Raw genomic sequence first — 22,650 nt, forward strand, 5'->3', positions numbered from 1 at the left:
CGGTTAATTAAACAATACTCAATCAATCATAAAAGACAAACTTTAAAAAAGGGTCAAGTAGCCTAATTGAACGTCCACATTAACGGTACTGACACGTGTTCGTGATACGGTCACGGGATAATGTTCGGCAAATTGTCACAAGTGTGGACCCAGCTCAACAGGGCGGAGCGTACGACGTACATGTCAAACAATTGAAGCTCGTACAATAGGCCAAGGATGACGACTACATAAAAAAAATGGCATTCTGTTTAGTCCGTCAGTTAGATCGTCCAAAAATACTGAACACATATTTTTCGCTTTTTCTAATTAATGAAAAAATACAAAGATATAGAGCATCAAAGTTTCAGATTGGGGGCTTGTGACGTCTGCTTCTAAGTAAAAATTGGACCTAGGCGTGACGTCACGCAAAACCGTAGATAAGTAAAAATACCCGTGTTACTGTTTTCAGGAAATTTTAATATTGCAACTTAGACCGATTGTAATAAAAATATACAGAATTTTATCAAATTTCGTGTATGCGTTGTTTTATTTTTTTATCAAACATGGAAGTTATCTTTTTCCCCGACTGAGATGAAATGATGATTTCCCTTTTCCCTTTTCGATCGATTAATCGATTTCCCTTACCCCAGTCAAATGGGGTGGGCGCAGTGTGTCTTCCTCTTCCTCTTTTGTTTCATATCACCTCTCGAATACGTTATCCCGGCATTTGCCACGGCTCATGGGAGCCTTGGGTCCGCTCTGACAAACTAATTCCAAGATTTTGCGTAGGCACTTGTTTTACGAAAGCGACTGCCATCAGACCTTCCAACCCGAAGGGTAACTATGCCTTATTGGAATTAGTCCGGTTTCCTCACGACGTTTTCACCGAAAAGCGACTTGCAAATATCAAATGACATTTCGCACATAAGTCTTTATCTTTAAGAGATTTATTGAGAGATTTTTTGTTGGATAGACCGTTTTATTCTGTTAATGAATATATGAATGGTTATTTTGACGATCCACTACAGGAGATAATATATTGAAATTAATACATTTTGAATACCATGTTCTAAATTAGGTTGTTATTATAAATCGATATATTATGTTATTGAATTTCTTGTAATTTGACGATCCGCTACAGGAGATAATACTTAAACATTAATTAGATATTGTTAAATCGTTTATTTTTAGAACTAGGTATTATGAAATTATTTATATTATTGTATTTGACGATCGTAATATGAATTCTTGTAGATTGACATGCAATTTATACTGTAATTTGTATTATGAAATAAATGAATCTGAATCTGAATCTTAAATAGGTTATACATTATAGTGCGGTTAATACTTATAATATTCACTATATATTCATAAATATTAAACTATTACTTCCTGAAAACGTAAAGGCGCTGTAATTAAATTTTATCTAATGTTAATTATAACAATTACCACATGTTTGAACTAGTAAACGTAAGTTTACTAAACTTGTAAACTGATGTGTCTATTAGATATAAGTAGAACATAAAATTCACTATGTTCCGAGGTGGGCGTAAATAGCTGCGACACAGTTTATACTAATGCAGCTGATTACGAACAAATTTGTTACTAAATGTATGTTATTATGTTCAATAAAAATCTTTAAATCTTTTAATATCACAAGCGCTAGCCGTCATAAGGTCTACCTCAGCAGTTTTCAAAAAGTTTTTACAAAAATTAAGGAAAAAGTTAAATTAGTTTTTATTGAGCTCCTATTTTATTAGTATTACCAAGATCTTTTTGATGAATTGAGATTTTATTAAGTTTCATTTCGTCATTACGGTTCTTTAGTGTCTATATTGTCTTAACTATAACAATTATCCTGTATTACCTTAAGAAAGTCGATACTAAATGTTGGAAACAAAATAGGAACAATAAAAATTTGCGGACTTGGCTATGTATACAAAGTTTTTGGGAACTGCTCACCTTTAAAGCATTGTCTCGTTGAGTAGGCAATAAAAGTAAGATCAGCGATAAAGACTTGTGCTACTTATAATGACATTTTACATATAAGTAAAATTTTCACTTAAAATTGTTGGCCAAAATGTTCACAACAGTATCTTTGTCAAAGCAACATAATTAACATACCTATAGTTTATACATTTTATTGACATTCCATAATTTGTAATTTGTAATTAGATTTCCAATTACTCGGAAACAACCCTTATCATCAAATGACTGATTAAAACACAAATTAAGCATTCATTCAAGAAGTCTCCGTCAGTGAATGCGAAACTATTAGACAACTGTTTTATAAAATTATAAGTTCCGTATTCCTAAATGGAAATCTCGGATTTTCTAAATACAATTTTGCAAATTTCTTCCGCTAGCAGTTTTACATCGAAATAAAAATTAATATAATATTTCCGGTAAAATGTACTTTAAAATCTCCCTGCTCCTACTTCTTCTGTCTATATCATCGTCGAAATCCAAGATGGAAGCTTTCATAGTGGGTGGGAAAGAAGTGGACATAGGAGCTTGGCCTTTTATTGCGTTTATTGAATCGTCACACATAAAGTTTCATATGGTGGCCGCGTGTGGCGGGTCTCTTCTTAGTTCGCAGACCGTGTTGACGGCGGCACACTGCTTGGATGACGTTACGGATAGTAAGACCGATATGAGCTCGTGAGTACACATTTTAGTAATCTTTTCTTTCTTTTCTTCTCACAAAACGAAACGCTCGTACATATCTATCTCTATCGCACTTGCATATTGGCGTGACAGAGCCAGACTACCTTTCGCGGCGTTTCGTTTTAGTTTCGCGTCGCAGAAATGCCATTCGGCTACGGGGCCAGGATAGATACCTATTTGGGCAATTTCGCGAAAAAAGAATCAAACACTTTTTTCTAAACTAGGTAAATTTAACGTTTTTCCCACTCAGAGTCACGAGCACTTTCGATCGTACTAGGCGGAAAAAAGCGCCTCAAATTTAATTTTTCCATTTCGTTACCATTTTACAAACACTTTGTACAGCGGTTACAAAGTGTGCAAAATAATAGAAAAATTTGGGACCAAGGGGCTCGTGATTCTGAGTAGGAAAAACATAAAAATTACCTACCTTAAACAATTATTTGGTGATTCTTCTCGCAAAAATGCTCATTTACAATCTGAAGTAACAGTAGACTGGATTTTTAGTGGTGGTGTCGTAGACAGGTCTTATGAGCAAGGACCCCGCTAGGGTTACAGGACAGAGAGTCTTGCTCATGTGCATATCTGCCGCCATCAGAGATCCCTTAGACGCCTTATACGACACCCGCAAGACGATCACCCAGTAGGCCTAGCACATGATGGCCGTGAGAGTATGTCGCCGCCAGGACGGGTAGTCTATCTCGCGGCGATATACTCTCGCGGCTATCATGTGCTAGGCCTACTGGTGCTATTCTTTTCTGATGCCGGCACCACACGGTAGAGTTGTGCCTGCTCGTTCACTGAAAAGATCGCTCCCAACTAGTACGATCTCCGAAGTGTACTAGTTCGTTCTTTTAGGACATTTAGTACAGTAGTACACCGAGAGTGAGAGACAAATTGTGCATATGGCTTACAGTAACGCTCGCTCGTACTAGCCGAGAGCTGATCGGCCGTTTTCGCGCACTCTCGATCCGAATCAGTCGGTTCTAGTTAGGTTGCGGTCGGATCACACGGATCGCTTTGCTGTCATTGTCACTCCTCGGCTCTTCGCTCCTTTCGCTCCCATTTTGTTGCGTGCGTGTGAGTGTACTAAATGTACTAGAGAGCAGAATCATTTGGGAGTAGTTCGGTCTAGTACAGTGCAGGGAATAGTGTATTTTGTACTATTAGTACATGTCCTACACAAGCCTACCACACGGCACGGCAACCTTTGGGGTAAACGAGTTCTTGAGAGACAGCGTCTCGAAAAGCGTAGTGTAGGAAGCCCTCGGTAAGGTGGAGTGTCGATTTGTGCAGGATGAATGCAAAGGAGATGGACGGACGCTAACAGCACTTAGTTTCACTCCAAAAGCTCACTCCATCGTAGGCCATGTCTGCCTTTGGCTGGTCTGTGGCCAAGAGTAAGCCCATTTATATTAATACAAAAAAAACCGGCCAAGAGCGTGTCAGGCCACGCTCAGTGTAGGGTTCCGTAGTTTTCCGTATTTTACTCAAAAACTACTAAACCTATCAAGTTCTACTTTTGTGATTTTTTTCATATTTTTTAAACATATGGTTCAAAAGTTAGAGGGGGGGACGCACTTTTTTTTCCTTTAGGAGCGATTATTTACGAAAATATTAATATTATCAAAAAACGATCTTAGTAAACCCTTTTTTATTTTTAAATACCTATCCAACAATATATCACACGTTGGGGTTGGAATGAAAAAAAATATCAGCCCCCACTTTACATGTAGGGGGGGTACCCTAATTAAACATTTTTTTACATTTTTTATTTTTGCACTTTGTTGGCGTGATGGTTATACATATTGGTACCAAATTTCAGCTTTCTAGTGCTTACGGTTACTGAGATTATCCGCGGACGGACGGACGGACAGACAGACATGGCGAAACTAGTTGGCTACGGAACCCTAAAAAGGGATGGGTGTCATAGAAGTCGACTGTGCGATATGGGTTAAATTGTGGCGTAGGCGAGAGGCTGGCAACCTGTCACTGAAATGTCACAATTTGGATTTCTGAAACTTAAAATTCATGTACTATACCTACCCCTTTATGGAATACAATATGTATGTACAAAAAAATGTAGTATTAAATTTTTAATTCATATCGTTTCAGATTCCGCTTCAGAATCTACATGGGCCACTCGTCCTACCACAGATCAAATATGATACGCCTGATGAGACAGTATGAGACTCCATCAGAATATGACCCTCATGACGAAGATGTTAAGGGAGACATTGGCATAATATTCCTTGCCTCCCCTGTCAAGTTCTCGCCTTCTGTGAAGAAGGTTATACTGTTTGACCAGAGGTTTAGTTACAACAGGGATAGGATTTTGTTAGTGGCTGGGTGGGGAAAGGTAAGCAATTACGAGTAGTTGATGGGTAGATGAAACCTTAAATTGAAAAAAAAAAAACATGTTGATTCTCTCAGTAACACGCTTAGCAGCTTCGCTTATGCGCTTTGAGGACTGAGACGAGTTTCCACTAAAACGGCTGCCTTGCAATCATAATTATGAGTATGGCCACAGAATATATAATAGTACAGTACAAGTACAGAAGGCTCACTCCTTTGATGTTCATAAAACGCCGCCATTCTAAATTCTTACCTACATTAACAAACGTACCGCACGCGTGCAGACGACATTGAATTCTATTGCGCCGCGCGAAGGTCGTCACCAGTAAATGGGCCGCGAACTCGCGGCCGCCGGCATGTACTTGTAGCGCGGCGAAAGGATCGCGGAGTGAGCCGCCCCTGGTATGGCCACTCCCGCTGACAGTGGCGCCCACCCGCTCTCAGTTACCTCGCAACAGGCTACTAGACTCTTATCGAATTTGACACAAGACATGAATGTTTCCTGTAGTATTTGACAAATGAAACCAATGTTTATAAAGGGTATTAATAGTTATTTGTTATACAAGGGGGCAAAGTTGTATTTTAACGCCGAGTGTGGAATTGAAAAACGAGCAAGTGAAAGGATTCTATAGTTGAACCACGAGCGAAGCGAGTGGTTCGAGAATAGAATCTTGAACTTGCGAGTTTTTTAACACACGAGAAGTAAAATACATTTGCACCCGAGTGTAACACAAAACTTTTCCCCTCACTATAGCGAGGAAACTACAACGCAAAAAATGCGTTTATCACTGCTTCCAGTAGTTCCACAGGTGGTAAATCATCTTTATTACTAGATTCCCCTACGATTATCAATTTTAAAGCAGTTAATTTGACTTTGTTCAAGGTCAAATTACTGCGTTTTTACCCGCTGGTATTAAAGGACAAAACACGTGTTTCCGAGCTAGTGAGGGGAAAAAGTATATAATGGCTACGTATTTTCGATTACAAATGCGTGTAATATTATTTTCAACTTTGGCCACCGATAACGCTGTCAGACATGTAGTGACGTCATAGAACCTAACTTCAGGTCTTCAATCACAGACATAATGAACTTTATGCCTCATACTTAAATGTCAGATAATTTTGTGTTCAATTCGATTTACGTCATGCACAGACAACCTATAGATTAACAAGGCTAATGTTGTTTTTGTTTTATTAAGTTAAATTATAATTTAAAAATGTTTTTTGCGGTTTTCAAGTCATAATAAAATATAGTAAAATTTTTTCGGTTATTTTTTTTTATTATGGTCTGATCGGCGATTGATCCTAGTCACACCTGATGGGAAGTGAAGACAAAGTCTAAGATGGAGCTCACCGATTCAGTAATAGCCTATTCACTCTACGTTTAAAGAGGATTGGACAATAATTAATAATATAAGATAGACTTTTAAAAAGGGTCAAGTAGCCTATTACCACCTGTCAAGAACGCGACTAGTTGACCTGTCATATCTCACTCATACAATCATGGTACGCATTCGCCTACACAAGCTTAGACTATGTGCGTAGGAACGCGCTTCTTTCATATATTCGATCGCCATTGTCCGAGATGTGGTCCTTTATTGGTCGTCTGATTCCAGACTGGGCCCAACATGATAAGTCCAACCAGTCCCCACCTCAAGAACATCAGGATCCATTCTATATCACCCGAGGAGTGCAAGAAGGAAATACCATTTATTGACGTCAGTCTGGTCGTGTGCACTGCAGCCGCTAATGAATATGCTTACAGGTACTAAAAAACTCTTCTGGTAAGGCCTATGTTTCCATGTCTTTCCTCAGTATTTACGCCCTAGAGTTATGTGACTGTCATAGGAACATATTGAAGAAAACTTGGTGATATACAAGGTGCTCGCGAGGAACCCATATAACTTTAACGGCATATTCTTGGTCACAAGACTAAAATGTCATATAAACTTTTGTAGATTTTGTCTAATTTCAGAGTTATTGCCAATTAAAAAAAAAACATTTCGGTATTGTTACTCAGTAGAAAAGGTCTTCTTAACGGCGCTGATGCGCAGTTGTGGAGCATAGTCTCACAACTCTCACAGTAGTCATTGATAGATGTCAAAATGTGACAAGAAAAACTTCCAAAAAAATTGGTTTTTAGAAAAATTTATTAAGGAACTCATTTTAATTGCCAACTCTATGCATAAAAATTGCTTTTTATGTGAAAATACGTCCAAAAAAATTGAAAAAAAAAAAAAAAAAACAATTTTTTTTGCGAAAAATTTTAAAATTCATATAACATTTTTTCTTTCTTTTGGCCTCAGAAACGCGTGGTTCAAATTATGCGGGTTCCTCGCGAGCACCTTGTATATGTTTTCGCAAAATTTCATATTTTACCGCCGACTGTAGTTTTCTTACAACAACCTACTGCTTTCCGAGACGTTTCTAAAATCCCATACTCGATGGGGATACGATATTTCCTATTCCCTTTCCGCTCCATCATCAAATCAGCAGCTCCATGATACCATAATTATTGCATTGTCACGTGATTTACATATGTGTGCAAAATTTCAGCTCAATCGGAATCCGGGAAGAGAGTCAAATTTAATATTCAAGATTTGATTACAGACAAACAACGGGACAGGTGAAAGTGAATAAAAGCTGGTAAAATCATAGATTAAATATAAGATCATACCATCCCATACATTAAAATGCGACCGCTAATAACGCGCATACACTACACCACACATAGATGGCGCCACAAAAAATGCCTAGTTGCCATTGATTATTTGTAGATTGGCGTTAAGTGTCACTTTCAAGCCATAAATCTATGCCAAAAGTGACACTTAACGCCATCTACAAGTATAATCGAAAGCTAAAAGACTTTTTTTGTGTGGTGTAGTGTATGCACGTTCTTAGGCGGTCGTATTTTAATGTATGGAATGGTATGATCTTATATTTAGTCTATAGTTAAATTGTGTTTCAGTGGGGACTCCGGCGGGCCGATGGTGAAGCGCGGAAGTCGGTACCAACTCGGGGTGGTCTCGTTCCGTCACGAGGACACCGGAATAACCGTCTTCACCAGCGTACCGGAATATTACGACTGGATTCAAACGACGCAGCTCTACCTTTTCACGAAGAATTGCAAATAAACAAATTACTTGATTATAATATTAGCTATTCATTTCTAGATAGATAGATTTTTTTTTTAATTATTGTAATTTATAAATGGGTTTACTCTTGACCACAAACTAGCCAAAGGCAAAGACGTGGCCTACGATGGAGTGAGCTCGCCCAGAAGTTGCCGGGTTATATGAGCTCGGAAATATAGCCGCCGGCAAGGAATTCCACTCCTTGGCAGTGCGCATAAGAAAAGAAGAAGCAAATCGCTTCTTTATTGTTTATCTCATCATGTAACCATAACTTAATTAGTTTAAATTGTTTCTTATCCAAACATTATATACAATTTTCATGACGTAGTTTTACGTATTTATTCTGAAACACCGAAACTCGTGGTAGGATGACTACTAGCTTTTGCCCGCGGCTTCGCTCGCGTTAGAAAGAGACGAAAAGTAGCCCATGTCACTCTCCATCCCTTCAACTATCTTGACTTAAAAAATCACGTAAATTCGTCGCTCCGTTTTGCCGTGAAAGACGGACAAATAAACAGACACACACACTTTCCCATTTATAATATTAGTATGGATTGTCAGGAGGGCGCTGTCATTCTGATGTATGGGTTGACAGTTTAGTATAGTATGAATAAATCTAGTTCTAATAGAATTCCGCATCATTGCGCGTATTCATATATTTCTGTACTTGTATAACAGTACATTAGGTACTATGCAAGTGTGGAAAAAAGGAAGTTAAAATTTACTTTTCTCAAACATGCAATGAAATATTGTCTTTACGTTCCTTAAAATGGGCTGGGAAGTATCGCTTTTTGGGCGCAACAACTCGAGAGGACTGTAAAGGGATTTCATATTATTTTTTAGGCCTAGGCCTGCAAAGCAACTTTTTTTTATAAAATATTGTCCTTTAGAGCATTTTTTTTTTATTTCATTGTATGTTTGAGAAAAGCACTATACATGCCTCGGGGTGAAAACGGATTCCCGGCCTCGTATCCCTATCCGTATCCGTATATACCCACTTGGCCGGAAATCCTCATTTTCCTGGCCTCTGATGTAATGTACTATTTCAGACGCGTATCGTACGACGTTTTTCATTACATATGGCCCTCCGAAGTTTCGACCTGACAAGAAATGAATGAATGAATGAAATGAACCACTTCTCGCACTAGTGCGTAAACAAAACACCATCTGTACTATAAATTCCTATTTTTTTGCATCGTCATATTACACAATACGGTATGACGTTTTACGGCACTGTAACTAATTAATGATAATTACGTTAATCACGAGTCAATTAATCACCTGACTGCATTTAATCGGTCTGAACAGAAATCACCAGCAAAACTAATGTAAGGATTTCAAAATAGTCTGTACACGACGTGCTTTTTTTTAAACCGACTTCATAAAGGAAAGTGTTATTTAATACAAAACAGTGCAATGTGGTGGCGTCACGTTTGATTGTATAGTTGAATTTATCTACTTTGTTTATAAATTGTAATAAGAATGTAAGTGGAGGGTAATCCTAAGGCCGTTTTCACATTATCTGATCCGATATCGGATGTCAAAAGGATTCCAATGGATAAAATCCAAGATGGCATCTGTAATGTATGGGATATTGGTCCTACATCCGATATCTGATCAAATAATGCGAAAACGGACTAACAGGCAGTCAATTTCAACCAATCTAAAATAATAATAATATAGTTATTTGTTATACAAGGGGGCAAAGTTGTATTTTAACGCCGAGTGTGGAATTGAAAAACGAGCAAGTGAAAGGATTCTATAGTTGAACCACGAGCGAAGCGAGTGGTTCGAGAATAGAATCCTGAACTTGCGAGTTTTTTAACACACGAGAAGTAAAATACATTTGTACCCGAGTGTAACACAATACTTTTCCCCTCACTACAGCGAGGAAAATACAACGCAAAAAATGCGTTTTCCCCTCACTAGCTCGGAAACACGTGTTTTGTCCTTTAATACCAGCGGGTAAAAACGCATTTTATCAACTAGTGGGTAAAGTAATTTGACCTTGAATAAAGTCAAATTAACTGCTTTAAAATTAATAAAAGTAGGTGAATCTAGTAATAAAGATGATTTACCACTTGTGGAACTACTGGAAGCAGTGATAAACGCATTTTTTGCGTTGTAGTTTCCTCGCTATAGTGAGGGGAAAAGTTTTGTGTTACACTCGGGTGCAAATGTATTTTACTTCTTGTGTGTTAAAAAACTCGCAAGTTCAGGATTCTATTCTCGAACCACTCGCTTCGCTCGTGGTTCAACTATAGAATCCTTTCACTTGCTCGTTTTTCAATTCCACACTCGGCGTTAAAATACAACTTTGCCCCCTTGTATAACAAATAACTATTATCACTGCTACCAGTAGTTCCACAAGTGGTAAATCATCCTTATTACTAAGATTCACCTACATTTATCAATTTTATAGCAGTTAATTTGACGTTATTCAAGGTCAAATTACTTTACCCACTAGTGGATAAAATGCGTTTTACCCGCTGGTATTAAAGGACAAAACACGTGTTTCCGAGCTAGTGAGGGGAAAAGCCTTTATTTGGTTCCTTAATAAAGTATCATACATGTCAATCGAAAATATAAGTTTAATATTCGCTGGCAACTAAAAAGTTTGAAGTCGGTGCTAAGCTAAAATAGTTATATAAGAGAACTGCCCGTTTCTTGAAGACCTGACCTGACGCTTCTAACATTAAAATCCAAAGGAAATTTGTGTGTCGCGGGAAGTATTAATTATGAGATGTGGCGAATGTTTTAGCCATCACTTGCTAATCGTATGTGCATATAATAAAGCATAATATGAATTGACATAACCGGTACGAAAGCAAACGAGACGAGTATACAGAGAATAATTACTGTCAACTGTCAAAGTAAAATGTGTAGTCAGAGTGCATGGACTGCCAACTCTCGACACAGGATTAAAGATGTTGAACCTCAGTTTTGACACTTGACATTTTAGCCCATATGATTAGCTTGATATGTATATTAAGATGCCAAATTTTAATATTAGCGCCATCTAACCGAGAATCAGACTAAACAGAGAAGAATAAAAAAAAAGAATCAACAAAATATCGCCGTCGTTTAAACGACATTATTTTTAACCCCCGACGCAAAAACAACGTGTCTGTATATCTGTCTGTTTGTGTGTGTGTCTTTCTGAGCTCCCTAACGGATGAACCAATTTAGATGTGTTTTTTTTGTTTGAAAGCTGAAGTAGTCGGGAGTGTTCTTAGCCATGTTTCACGAAAATCGGTCCACTATGTCGCGGTCGGTTTTTTTAATTTTAATTTTGTGGTTTAGCTATTTCTTAATTATTCCGAGATTTTCCTTCGCTTTTCAAGGGAGACGTACGAACGTGTCATGCTATTTCAGTCAGTCTCGGTACAAGACGTACTAACACTGTCGTAGTCGCATAGTCACTGAATACTCTGAACTAGCATGACAAATATGAAGTTTTTTAAAAAATACGAAGAAAACCTTTTCACGCTGCATTTTCACGTTTTTATGTTTTTTTAGAATCCATAAATGGGCTTACTCTTGGCCACAGACTAGCCAAAGGCAAAGACGTGGCCTACTATGGAGTGAGCTCGCCCAGGAGATGCCTGGTGCCGTAGCCGAATGTCATTTCTGCGACGCGAAACGAAAACGAAACGCCGCGAAAGGTAGTCTGGCTCTGTCGCGCCAATGCGCAAGAGCGATAGAGATAAATATCTACTAGCATTTCGTGAGCGTTTGTAGTGTTTGTACCATTCAGCTATTACGTACTCACACCCAGTTCACCCTTGATCATAATTATATACTTTTTTATACCACGTCGGTGGCAAACAGGTATACGGTCCGCTTAATGGAAAGCGGTCACCGTAACCTATGGATGGCAACTCAAGGGGTGTCACAAGCGCGTTGCAGACCCTTTAGAACTGTCTATACGGAGTTATACATGTCTTTGTTGCTAAACATTATTAGTTCCCCATTATCTGCTAATGCAAATTAAATCCAATCAAATGAAGTGTATCAATTTAATCACCATTAATCGGATTAATTGGAGTGGCTATTGCTTTAGCCTATTAGATTAGTGACGTTAGTTGGACTATTAGTTGGACGCAAATTTTGGACAACGTTTGACGTATGGAGTTTGTAAAAACTTTATTCGAAAATTATTAAATTTACAAGGTGGGTTCTTAATACAGTTTCTATTAATTTACTACCTGCACTCATAATCATAACAATATTTTAAGTTATTAATGTTTTATCTCGTATAAGTGAATTGTAAAATTCTTAATGAGATTAAATGATCTTAAACCTTAAACCTTTTAAGTTAGTTTAACCCTTAAAAACTGAAATATTCTCTCTTAAAGCGTTTAGAGTTACCCAAAACTAGCGTCCTTTTTGCGTCAACGTCTATTCAAACACGTAGTTTAATGAAAAGGAATAAAATCAGCTACAATCTGATAATTACTTTGAACTTTCTTTCAAAACGTATCTTTTTCAATGGCTATTTTGTGGGTAGCTTTCGCTAAACTACTTGATATTAAGGCGAATCAGGCGGACGAATGACAATCGTTGCCGCCAGCGTCTGGCTCTGTCGCGCCGATACGTAAGAGCGATAGAGATAGCTAGCTACGATAATAGTTATTTGTTATACAAGGGGGCAAAGTTGTATTTTAACGCCGAGTGTGGAATTGAAAAACGAGCAAGTGAAAGGATTCTATAGTTGAACCACGAGCGAAGCGAGTGGTTCGAGAATAGAATCCTGAACTTGCGAGTTTTTTAACACACGAGAAGTAAAATACATTTGCACCCGAGTGTAACACAAAACTTTTCCCCTCACTATAGCGAGGAAACTACAACGCAAAAAATGCGTTTATCACTGCTTCCAGTAGTTCCTCAGGTGGTAAATCATCTTTATTACTAGATTCACCTACTTTTATCAATTTTAAAGCAGTTAATTTGACTTTATTCAAGATCAAATTACTTTACCCACTAGTGGATAAAATGCGTTTTTACCCGCTGGTATTAAAGGACAAAACACGTGTTTCCGAGCTAGTGAGGGGAAAAGATAATTATTATCGTAAGCGTTTCTGCATTTGGTTCGGCGTATCCATAGGCGTCTAGCTTGAAAGAGTGTCATTTCGACTAGGTCGGCTATAGTCTATTTTTCGATCGCCCTGAAGCATCGACGATTCTCACTTCAGCTATACCTTTTTAGGGTTCCGTAGTCAACTAAGAACCCTTATTTTATTATAAATGAGCTTACTCTTGGCCACAGACTAGCCAAAGGCAAAGACGTGGCCTACGTTGGAGTGAGCTCGCCCAGAAAATACCACGCCCCGTAGCCGAATGGCATTTCTGTGACACGAACGCCACCGAAATGCCGCAGAAATATAGTCTGGCTCTGTCGCGCCAATACACAGAACGATAGAGATAGATGTCTTCGAAAGAGATATTATCGTAAACTTTTCGTGAACGTTTGTGCATTCGGCTGCGCACACTGTTCACCCTTGATTTGAAGGTTTGAACATTTGTCGCCTTGGCTTTATTTCATCTAGTACATTTTTGCAGGATATTGATCTCAAGCATGTTGGTCTACCTTCTGCTGTCCCTCATCACTAGAGTGACAAGTGAGATGGAGGGCTTTATAGTGGGCGGTGAAGAGCCTCGATTAAGGACTGGCCCTTCATAGCTTACCTACTAGCGGAGATGAGCGGCGAGTCAGTGAGTTACAAATATAATAGATACATGTGTACTTATACATATATACAAACATATACTCAAACCTTTTTCACCGGAGGGTAGGCCTGAGAGAAAATACAACCAGTTTTCATGTTCGTTCAACAAGTTTTTTGGTTAAAATAGCGCCTACGTGCTCTTTGGTTCAAACATCAAGCTACTTGTCATTTGAATCGGCAATATATTTGAATCAACAAGTCGATTTTATAAAAACAACCTGACACATATTGTTTTAAACATACGTTTGGCTGATTCAAACGGATAAACCGCAACAAGTCGAACTTGTTAAATTCTCAATGCAAATTTCTCTCAGTGGCACAGGTCACTAAAATCTGATATGATCTTGACTTGACTAATCACTTTCGTTACAAAAAAATAAAAATGTTATAATATATTCTTACTCAGATTAACTAGGTACTCCAGTCCCGTGGTATTCAAGTCCAACAGTTTTGAACGATAATCGACTCCTCTTTCATGTGATTTGCTAAATTTAATAAGAGAAAATACGGAATTTTAATAAGTTGTAGCAAAAAAAAATAAGAAGTTTTGTTACCTACATAATTTTATTGCTCAACAAAATTGTGCAATATGTTGGCTGTTGAGACCGATTACCTTAGTCTTGGAAGAACATTTTACTTTATGCTCTAGAGCATGAAGTGCGATTTTATGTGGTCTACGCACGACATAAATGTGCACCCTTTGAGCATGAGAAGTGAAAAGTCTATTTTAAACCGTCAGAAACTCATGCTTTTCCCAAGTGTCAAGCTAAGCCACTCAAGTATAAGTGATAAGTTAATGGAACACCCATAACCAGCAATTCTGTGACCCAGATAGCGGCCTGCGGAGGGACGCTTATAAGCTCTCAGACCGTACTTACGGCGGCGCACTGCCTCGATGACGTCACTAGAACCAAGAAGTATATCAGCCAGTAAGTGTACCATTACTATAGTCAACACTGTACAGTCAACCAATTGGAATCCTAGGCCACTGTAGAACTATGTCATAGTGACGTCAGGGGCGGCTCACTCCGCGATTCCATCGCCGCGCTATAAGTACATGCGGGCGGCCGCGAGTTCGCGGCCTAATCAGGGGTGGCTCGCATTCTCGCGGAACGCACGTTCGCACTTTCTATTGTTACAATTACAATACGTCGCGAGTTTTTTTAAAGGTTCATAATTATGCGATATCCGCGTGTGGAATGGCTAATAATGCTTAGTTAAATAAACATCATGAATAAAATAGGACAATCTTACACAGGTCTACTATTGATTATGTCATTTATGCCCCACGGAAACTTTCAGTCAGGCTTGTGACGTTCGGACTTAAACAAAAATATATAAATGCTGTATATATACCTAGAAAGTACCCAAGACTTGAATATAATAGCTTAACATTTTATCTGAGTATTATTTTTTTTAATCCATAGGCAACCCTAGCGTCCGACGCTGCGCACGTGCGGCTCGTTTCTTTGTAATCATTTTGTAGGCATTTAAAAAGGCGGCATTTCGTGAACTTCAAAGCAGTGGGCCTTCTGTACTTGTACTATTATATATTCTGTGGTGACGTTATAAATCAGATTGTATGAAATCTCTTACTGCTTGTCATTTTGACATGGTTGTAGAGTGGCCTAGGGTTCCAATTGGTTGACTGTACATCAGCAGTTCTCGAAGTTTGTACATAGCCACGTCAGAAAATTGTAATTGATCCTAATTGAATAATTAATAAAATATGGATTCTAGAAAACCTTAATGACGAAATAAAACTTACTAAAATCTCAATTCATCAGAAAAATCCAGTAGCCGAATGGCATTTCTGCGACGCCAAACGCCGCAAAAACGCTGCAGAAATGTAGTCTGGCTCTGTCGCGCCAATACGAAAGAGCGATAGAGATAGATAGCTACGAAAGAGATATTATCGTGAGCGTTTGTGCATTCAGCTACGCACACTGGTTGCCATCTTAGACCGTTCTATTCAACCAAAGACATATGTAACGCGCCTCTTTCATATATTTGATCGCCAGTGTCCGAGATGTGATTCGGATATCTTAGGTCTAAGAAAAAAACTTACCTGAAAGACATAGAGAATAAGGTACGGTGACCTAGATGGCGTTACACCTTTGGGGAACGCTCGGCTGGATGGCGCTAATGTTAATATTTGACATTTTTACACATATCAAGATAACAATGTGGGCCAAATTGTCAAAACTGAAGTTCAAAAGTTTTAAGCTTGTGTCGAGAGATAGCAGTCTATGCACTGTGATTACACATTTTACTTTGACAGTAGCTCTCTATAATAGTTGATCCCCTTTGATTCAACTGAAAGACACCAAACATACAAACAAGCGGCCCTGAACGATGTTACTCTATTGATATTCTATCAAAGCTGACAGTTCCCTCCTCAATATAGCTGTGCGAATCAAAAATTTTGTTAACAAACTTGCTCATATACGTTGTGCATCGGGGCGGGGCGTATCAAACAACTGAAGTTCATACAAGTCTCCTTAGTCAACGCTGCGTGGTATGGATGGACGCACGCTCGTCCCGCTCCGCTTCACGCCCGCCGTCCACAGGCCTTACAAGCAAAGAGGATCGAGTATTATAGAGAGTTACTGTCGAAGTAAAATGTGTAATCACAGTGCATAGACTGCCATCTCTTGACACAGGCTTAGAACTTTTGAGCCTCAGTTTTGACAATTTGGCCCATATTCATTATTCATATGTGTTAAAATGTCAAATATTAATATTATCTAGCGCCATCTGAGCGTACCCCAAAGGTGTAATGCCATCTAGGTTACCGTACCTTTTTCCGTATGGTACTGAGGTATGTTTTTTTCTTAGACTTTATTTGTCTATACGGAGTTATACCGGGTGCCCGCTAATTAATGGACAACCTTTTAACCATCAAGAGGGCACCTTATACTGGTCCAGAAATTCGACATTAAGGTTTAGTAAAAGTCGCCTGGTTTTCGAGATTTTCACACTTTTAAAATTTTATGTAGTATTAAAATTTTATAAATTGTGAAAATCTCGAAAACCAGGCGACTTTTACTAAACCTTAAAGTCGATTTTCTGGACCAATATAAGGTGCCCTCTTGGTGGTTAAAAGGTTGTCCATTAATTACCGGGCACCCTGTATATGTCTTTGTAATAAGTAACTAATTCTTCAACTATTTCAGAGTAAAATACGCTGTCTACATGGGCCACCGTCTCCACCGCAAAGCCACAATGCGTCGAGAGATGCAAGATTACACAACCCACGAAAACTACGACACTGACGACGTGTACTTCGATATTGGTGTCATGTTCCTGAATAGGCCTGTGCAGTTTTCGAGCACTATTAAGAAGGCATTGCTTATGACTCGTGAGATGGGACGGCATATGGGTCGAGAGGGTGGGTTGGCGGTAGCTGGTTGGGGAAAATTTGGGGTGAGACTTGACTGAATTTTTTTGCGCTGGTACCCCAGCGGTAAGTACGTGCGAGTTTGCGACTATCGTTCCGGAGCTTGCGGGTTCGAACCCCGGCTCGCACCAATGTTTTTAGGAATTTATGCGCGAAATGTCATTTGATATTTGCCAGTCGCTCTTCGGTGAAGGAAAACATCGTGAGGAAACCGGACTAATTCCAATAAGGTCTAGTTTACCCTTCGAGTTGGAAGGTCGGATGGCAGTCGCTTTCGTAATAACCTAACCACAAAATTAAAATTTTGAAAAAAAACCCCGACCGCGACATAGTGGACCACTAACTCAGCTTTCAAATAAAAAAAAACGAAATCGAAATCGGTTCACCCGTTCGGGAGCTACAGTGCCACAGACAGACACACAGACAGACAGACAGACAGACAAACAGACAGACAGACAGACACACAGAAGGACACGTCAAACTTATAACACCCCGTCGTTTTTGCGTCGGGGGTTAAAAACTGCCTACGCCAAATATTGGGATTATCTGTCAAAGCGGACCCCAGGCTCCCGTGAGCCGTGGCACATGCCGGGATAACGCAAGGAGGATTAAGATGACCCAGGAGGATCCTACTGGGCCGGGAGAGCCAAGTGGGTAGGTATGTCCGACTCCCACGGATTAAACCCCCTGGGGTGTTCCGACGCTCGGGCATTGGGTGGGTTTTCGGGAACACGGATGTAGACCACCGTTGCCCCGCCAGCGTTGAAATAATATACTACCCTAAACTGTGTGCTTCTAGATCTAATCATGACAAAATTTTCTGGAGTATACAATCAAACATCCCATAGTTTTCATATATTGTAAGAAGGTACAATAGTAAATATACATAGGTATAATTCAATAGTGCGAATTGGCTTTTTTTATTGTTTATATGTAGGCTCAATTACTATTATTAGCCCACATTGTCCCACTGCTGAGCAAAGGCCTCCCTCTTACTCTTCCACGTATCCCTATCATCGGAAGTCTCCCACCAGTGTCTCTCAAAGGCATCGAGTTCATCTCGCCATCTCTGACGTGGTCTACCCCTTGGCCTTGCAATTTGTGGCAACCAACGGGTGGCTGTTTTTGCCCACAGGTCATCCGGCATACGGCAAACGTGTCCTGCCCAATCCCATTTGAGCTTGGCGGCAGTGTTAGCTACGTCTGTAATCCCAGTCTGTAATGTAGGCTTAATATTGAACTTTATTTTTAGGAAGAGACCGCTGGCAGTGAGTTCCTCAAAACCCTGAAACAAACACTTCTGGATCAGGAGTTGTGCTACCTCTACATAAACGAGACTGAGCGAGCGCCTGGAATCATCTGCGGCGCCAAGCGAGGACAAGTCAATTCGACGGAGTATGCTTTTAGGTAAGACGAGAATATAATGTTTTTTTTTTTAATACTACGTCGGTGGCAAAACTGGCAAACAAGCACACGGTCCGCCTGATGGAAAACGGTCACCGTCACCTATAGACGCCTGCAACTCATTTAGAAACTTGTACCTATACACTCCCTTTTGCTGTGTTAAGTACACAGCAAAAAAGAGTGTACAAGTTCTAAGGAGGGTTTGGGTTGCCGACGAGTCAAAGTACAATAGACGGAACAAATTACTTCCGTAGGTCCTTCCGTCACCAGCACACCGCACCCTCGTTGATCTCTGGCAGCCTTGCTCACCGGCAGGAACACAACACTATGATAAGGGTCTAGTGCTATTTGGCTGTGGTCTTCTGTAAGGCGGAGGTACTTCCCCTGTTGGGGGTCTAGATTCGAGCGATGTATTTATACCTATTAAGGCCGGACTACGCGGTAAGACTAGAGAGAATAACGTAAAATTATATACATTTTCAGTAACATTTACTCTATCAAGTAACCTATACTAAAACTCAAACTCAAGGTATACGCCTATACGGGCTCCATCTGAGTCTCAATCAGTTGTCAGCGAGTGAAGTTAACAATAGTTTCCAAACTTATAACAAGCGCTGTGGCTAGGAAACGTGGATATTAATTATAGTTGACAGTAAGCCGGCTTGTGAAGAATAACTTGGAGTTATTGTAACTTTGAAACAGATTATTCTGGAGTTGAAGTTGATTTTATTTTAACAATTTATTATGAAGTAAGTAAATTATGGATAAGTTATAGATGACATGACAAATTGACGGTTCAGGGGCCCATTCCTCGAAATTGAATGTTACAAGTTACAAGCGGAAGTCTCTTTCAAACTTGTCATATTAGACATTGACAACCACTTGTAAATTGTAACTTGAAGCTTCGAAAAATGGGCCCCTGATCAGAGAAAAGTCTGTCTACCATCAATCCATCCAAATTAAAGTTTATTAGGATATTGTGATGCTATAAATTTTGTGTCAAGCCTGATTTCCTAGAAAAGCGGTGACGTCTCCAAACTTATAGAAGTGTCGTCACAAAACTGACACCGAGTTAATTTTTGTCACTAATTTTGGGTCCCAATTTCTGAAAATGCCCATACACCGTGTTTCACTTAACACTAAAAACCTGAAAACCGTTTGTTCAGAATCGAGAGTAGAATCGATTGAGCTATATCTTGATGGGGGTAATATTTTAGGTTTTAATTTGTATTATTAGTTATTTTTTACGTGCCTATTCTACAAATTCGTTATACAACATAGTGCATTTCAGTATTTAGCAACCTTTTTCAGTATTTAGGGGTATGGGTAGGGGTATGGCTGGTTACTTGGATGATTATTTTTTCCGCTACGAGTTTGACGTTGTTTGTCAGTTTAATTTTAAAGTTTATCATAAGTCATAACAAATTGAACTCGTACTAATTACAACTTTGTCATTTTGAATGTTGGGTTTAAATTTGCTTACTTCGTCACCTGTCCAATTTGAAGTTTACTGTGACAAAGCTTTAAATTGCTTTACAGTGGCATAGTTGTCTATTGGTAAACCTTATGTCATTGCAATAACGTACACAAATAAATAGTTTTAAGGTTTATGATAGTAGCTAGCAATTATTTTATTGAGTGTAGAGTTAAAAGTCGAGTAGAGCTGTACAGAAATTAAAAATTCGATTAAAAAAAATAATAATGTTCAGATTAAAAGATGAATATTCTAGATACGTTTAGAAAAATAAAAATCAGTTGGGGTGTCTGAGGTTTTGAGTGATACCGGAAACACGGTGTATATACATAACCTAACCACAAAATTAAAATTTTGAAAAAACCCCCGACTGCGACATAGTAGACCGATTTTCATGAAACATGGCTCACACTACCGACTAACTCAGTTTTCAGACAAAAAAAACTAAACCTAAATCGGTTTAACAAAAAAAACCTAAAGCTACGATGCTACAGACAGACACACACACAGACAGACTTATAAGTTTTATAACACACATTTGCGTCGGGGGTTAAAAAGATAGATTTTCACAACCACAAAAGATTTTCGCTTTACTGTAAGGCACTGGTCCCACCGCGAGCTAGTAAGCTATGAGCTATCGGCTATAAAAACGAACAAAAGATAATCACTTCCGTGAAAATAAAAGAGACACGGCGATATTGATAGCTCACCGCTGGGCGAGTAACTATAAACATCGCCGTGTCTCTTTTATTTGCACGGGAGTGATTATCTTTTGTTCGTTTTTATAGCCGATAGTTCGTAGCTTACTAGCTCGCGGTGGGACCAGTGCCTAAGGCCTGAGTGCACGCTTATATTGAGCGTACAGCGGAGCGGGGCGTGCAGCGTGCATATCTAACAATTGAAGCTCATACAAGTGTCCTGAGTCGACGCTGCATACGCACGCACGCTCGCCCGCCCTGCTCCACGCCCCGCCGAACGCTCCACTCAGGCCAGTAATAACCTGAAACGTTGTATTGTTCCAGTGGTGACTCCGGTGGCCCGCTGGCGCGGCCACGCGACCAGCGATTAGCGGGGCTGGTGTCATGGCGAATGGAGAGCTTTGGTGTCACAGTGTACACCAGTGTTCCCTATTTCTACGATTGGATAGAGGCCACACAGTTCAGTTTGTTCAGGAAGAATTGTCCTAAGCGCGGGTAGGGGGGAATACTTCAGTGAGATTCGAACGTATCAGATAAATAAAGAAATTAAATGCTAAATTTTTTAATTAAAAACTATCTTTGATACTGGTGTCTTGTAAACCCACAGGGTGACGGTGTACACAGGAAGAAACTTTATCCTAACCGCAGTTCGGTTCACGTTGAAAGAAAATAAACTAATAGATTCATTTAAAATTGACTACAATTTTAAATGAATCTATTAAGTGGGTGAATCAACTTTTTCTTGCCTGTTATGATCCCACCGCGAGCTAGTAAGCTATGAGCCATCGGCTATAAAAACGAACAAAAGATAATCACCCCCGTGCAAATAAAAGAGACATGGCGATGTTTATAGTTACACTATCAAAATCGCTGGTTTTTTATTTGCAAATCTTTTGTTATTTTTATAGCCGATACTTAAACTATGCAATGGGACGTGCATTTTTGCTGGTTACGTCCCCTGAGTCACGCTGGTTTTACGCAAAATTATGCTACTTAAACTATGCAAACATGCATTTTTCTGGTGTTAACTAGCCCTTTCTTAGCCACACAAACAAGGACTACATGCATATTTGCATAATTTCAGTAGCATAATTTGCCTAAAACCAGCGTGACTCAGAGGGCCGTAACCATGGCGATAACAGGCAAGAAAAAGTTGATTCACCCTAGTACATATTCTTGTTGTCTTAGTGTATGGAGACCTACTTTACTAGATAGATTCCATGCATCGAAATATCTGCAGCAGAAACTGTCCTAACCGTGCTTATACGGTTTAAAAATTTCATTGGCTCGCTTTGGAATTATAAACCCTGCTTGTGGATTGTATGTGAATGGTACACGAAGCTGCAAAATCGCATGGAATAATTATGAATGAAGTCGTGGACAAATTTGTCTTGCACTTCTGTGTACACTGTACATGCCAATGTAAAAATATCTAATACATTGACAAAAACACGGAAGGTCGTAAGTTCAAGCCTACCCTCAGCTCAATGAGGAGGCACACTCAAAGGTTAATGACAGATGGCGCCACCCTATTAGTCCATACGTGAGAGCGAGAAGATGATATGTTTTTTTCTCTCTCACACATATGAATGACACCATGATTAAGCTAACCGTTCTGATTCATAAAATACGAAAAGATGGTCAAAGGATGCACATTGCACATTACCGTTGCCAATTGGCTTAAATCAGATTTAAAACTACATCTCACCTTGATCTAATACCTCCAGTAGGCCTAGCACATGATGGCCGCGGGAGTATGTCGCCGCGAGATAGACTACCCGTCCTTATGTCATTAATACAGTTAGAAGAAGAC

At 39.3% G+C, this 22,650-nt stretch overlaps 3 protein-coding genes across 3 annotated transcripts in view; 2 read left to right on the top strand and 1 right to left on the bottom strand.

Annotated features, from left to right (window-relative positions):
- The window catches only part of LOC125241327 (alpha-1,3-mannosyl-glycoprotein 4-beta-N-acetylglucosaminyltransferase A-like), a 148,806-nt gene that overhangs the window by 103,737 nt on the left and 22,419 nt on the right, over positions 1 to 22,650 (bottom strand). The gene's annotated exons all lie outside the window — the stretch shown is intronic.
- Positions 2,221 to 8,151, top strand: LOC125241328 (CLIP domain-containing serine protease B15-like). Its single transcript, XM_048149743.1, has 4 exons — positions 2,221 to 2,640; positions 4,759 to 5,002; positions 6,615 to 6,763; positions 7,967 to 8,151. Exons 1-4 carry the CDS (start codon positions 2,390 to 2,392, stop codon positions 8,130 to 8,132), a joined length of 810 nt encoding a protein of 269 aa, XP_048005700.1. The 5' UTR covers positions 2,221 to 2,389; the 3' UTR covers positions 8,133 to 8,151.
- On the top strand, positions 12,229 to 21,389 carry LOC125241333 (venom prothrombin activator omicarin-C catalytic subunit-like). Its single transcript, XM_048149750.1, has 6 exons — positions 12,229 to 12,305; positions 13,695 to 13,847; positions 14,693 to 14,790; positions 17,038 to 17,287; positions 18,514 to 18,668; positions 21,162 to 21,389. Exons 2-6 carry the CDS (start codon positions 13,833 to 13,835, stop codon positions 21,334 to 21,336), a joined length of 693 nt encoding a protein of 230 aa, XP_048005707.1. The 5' UTR covers positions 12,229 to 12,305; positions 13,695 to 13,832; the 3' UTR covers positions 21,337 to 21,389.

Source organism: Leguminivora glycinivorella, chromosome Z (assembly GCF_023078275.1).
Source record: "Leguminivora glycinivorella isolate SPB_JAAS2020 chromosome Z, LegGlyc_1.1, whole genome shotgun sequence".
Lineage (NCBI taxonomy): Eukaryota > Metazoa > Arthropoda > Insecta > Lepidoptera > Tortricidae > Leguminivora > Leguminivora glycinivorella.

Coding starts and splice junctions, on each gene's coding strand:
- LOC125241333 (XM_048149750.1), top strand. Junction 17,288..18,513: donor CTGGTTGGGGAAAATTTGGG/GTGAGACTTGAC, acceptor CTTTATTTTTAG/GAAGAGACCGCTGGCAGTGA. Junction 18,669..21,161: donor TCGACGGAGTATGCTTTTAG/GTAAGACGAGAA, acceptor GTATTGTTCCAG/TGGTGACTCCGGTGGCCCGC.
- LOC125241328 (XM_048149743.1), top strand. CDS start 2,390: ATGTACTTTAAAATCTCCCTGCTCCTACTTCTTCTGTCTATATCATCG. Junction 2,641..4,758: donor AGTAAGACCGATATGAGCTC/GTGAGTACACAT, acceptor ATATCGTTTCAG/ATTCCGCTTCAGAATCTACA. Junction 6,764..7,966: donor GCTAATGAATATGCTTACAG/GTACTAAAAAAC, acceptor ATTGTGTTTCAG/TGGGGACTCCGGCGGGCCGA.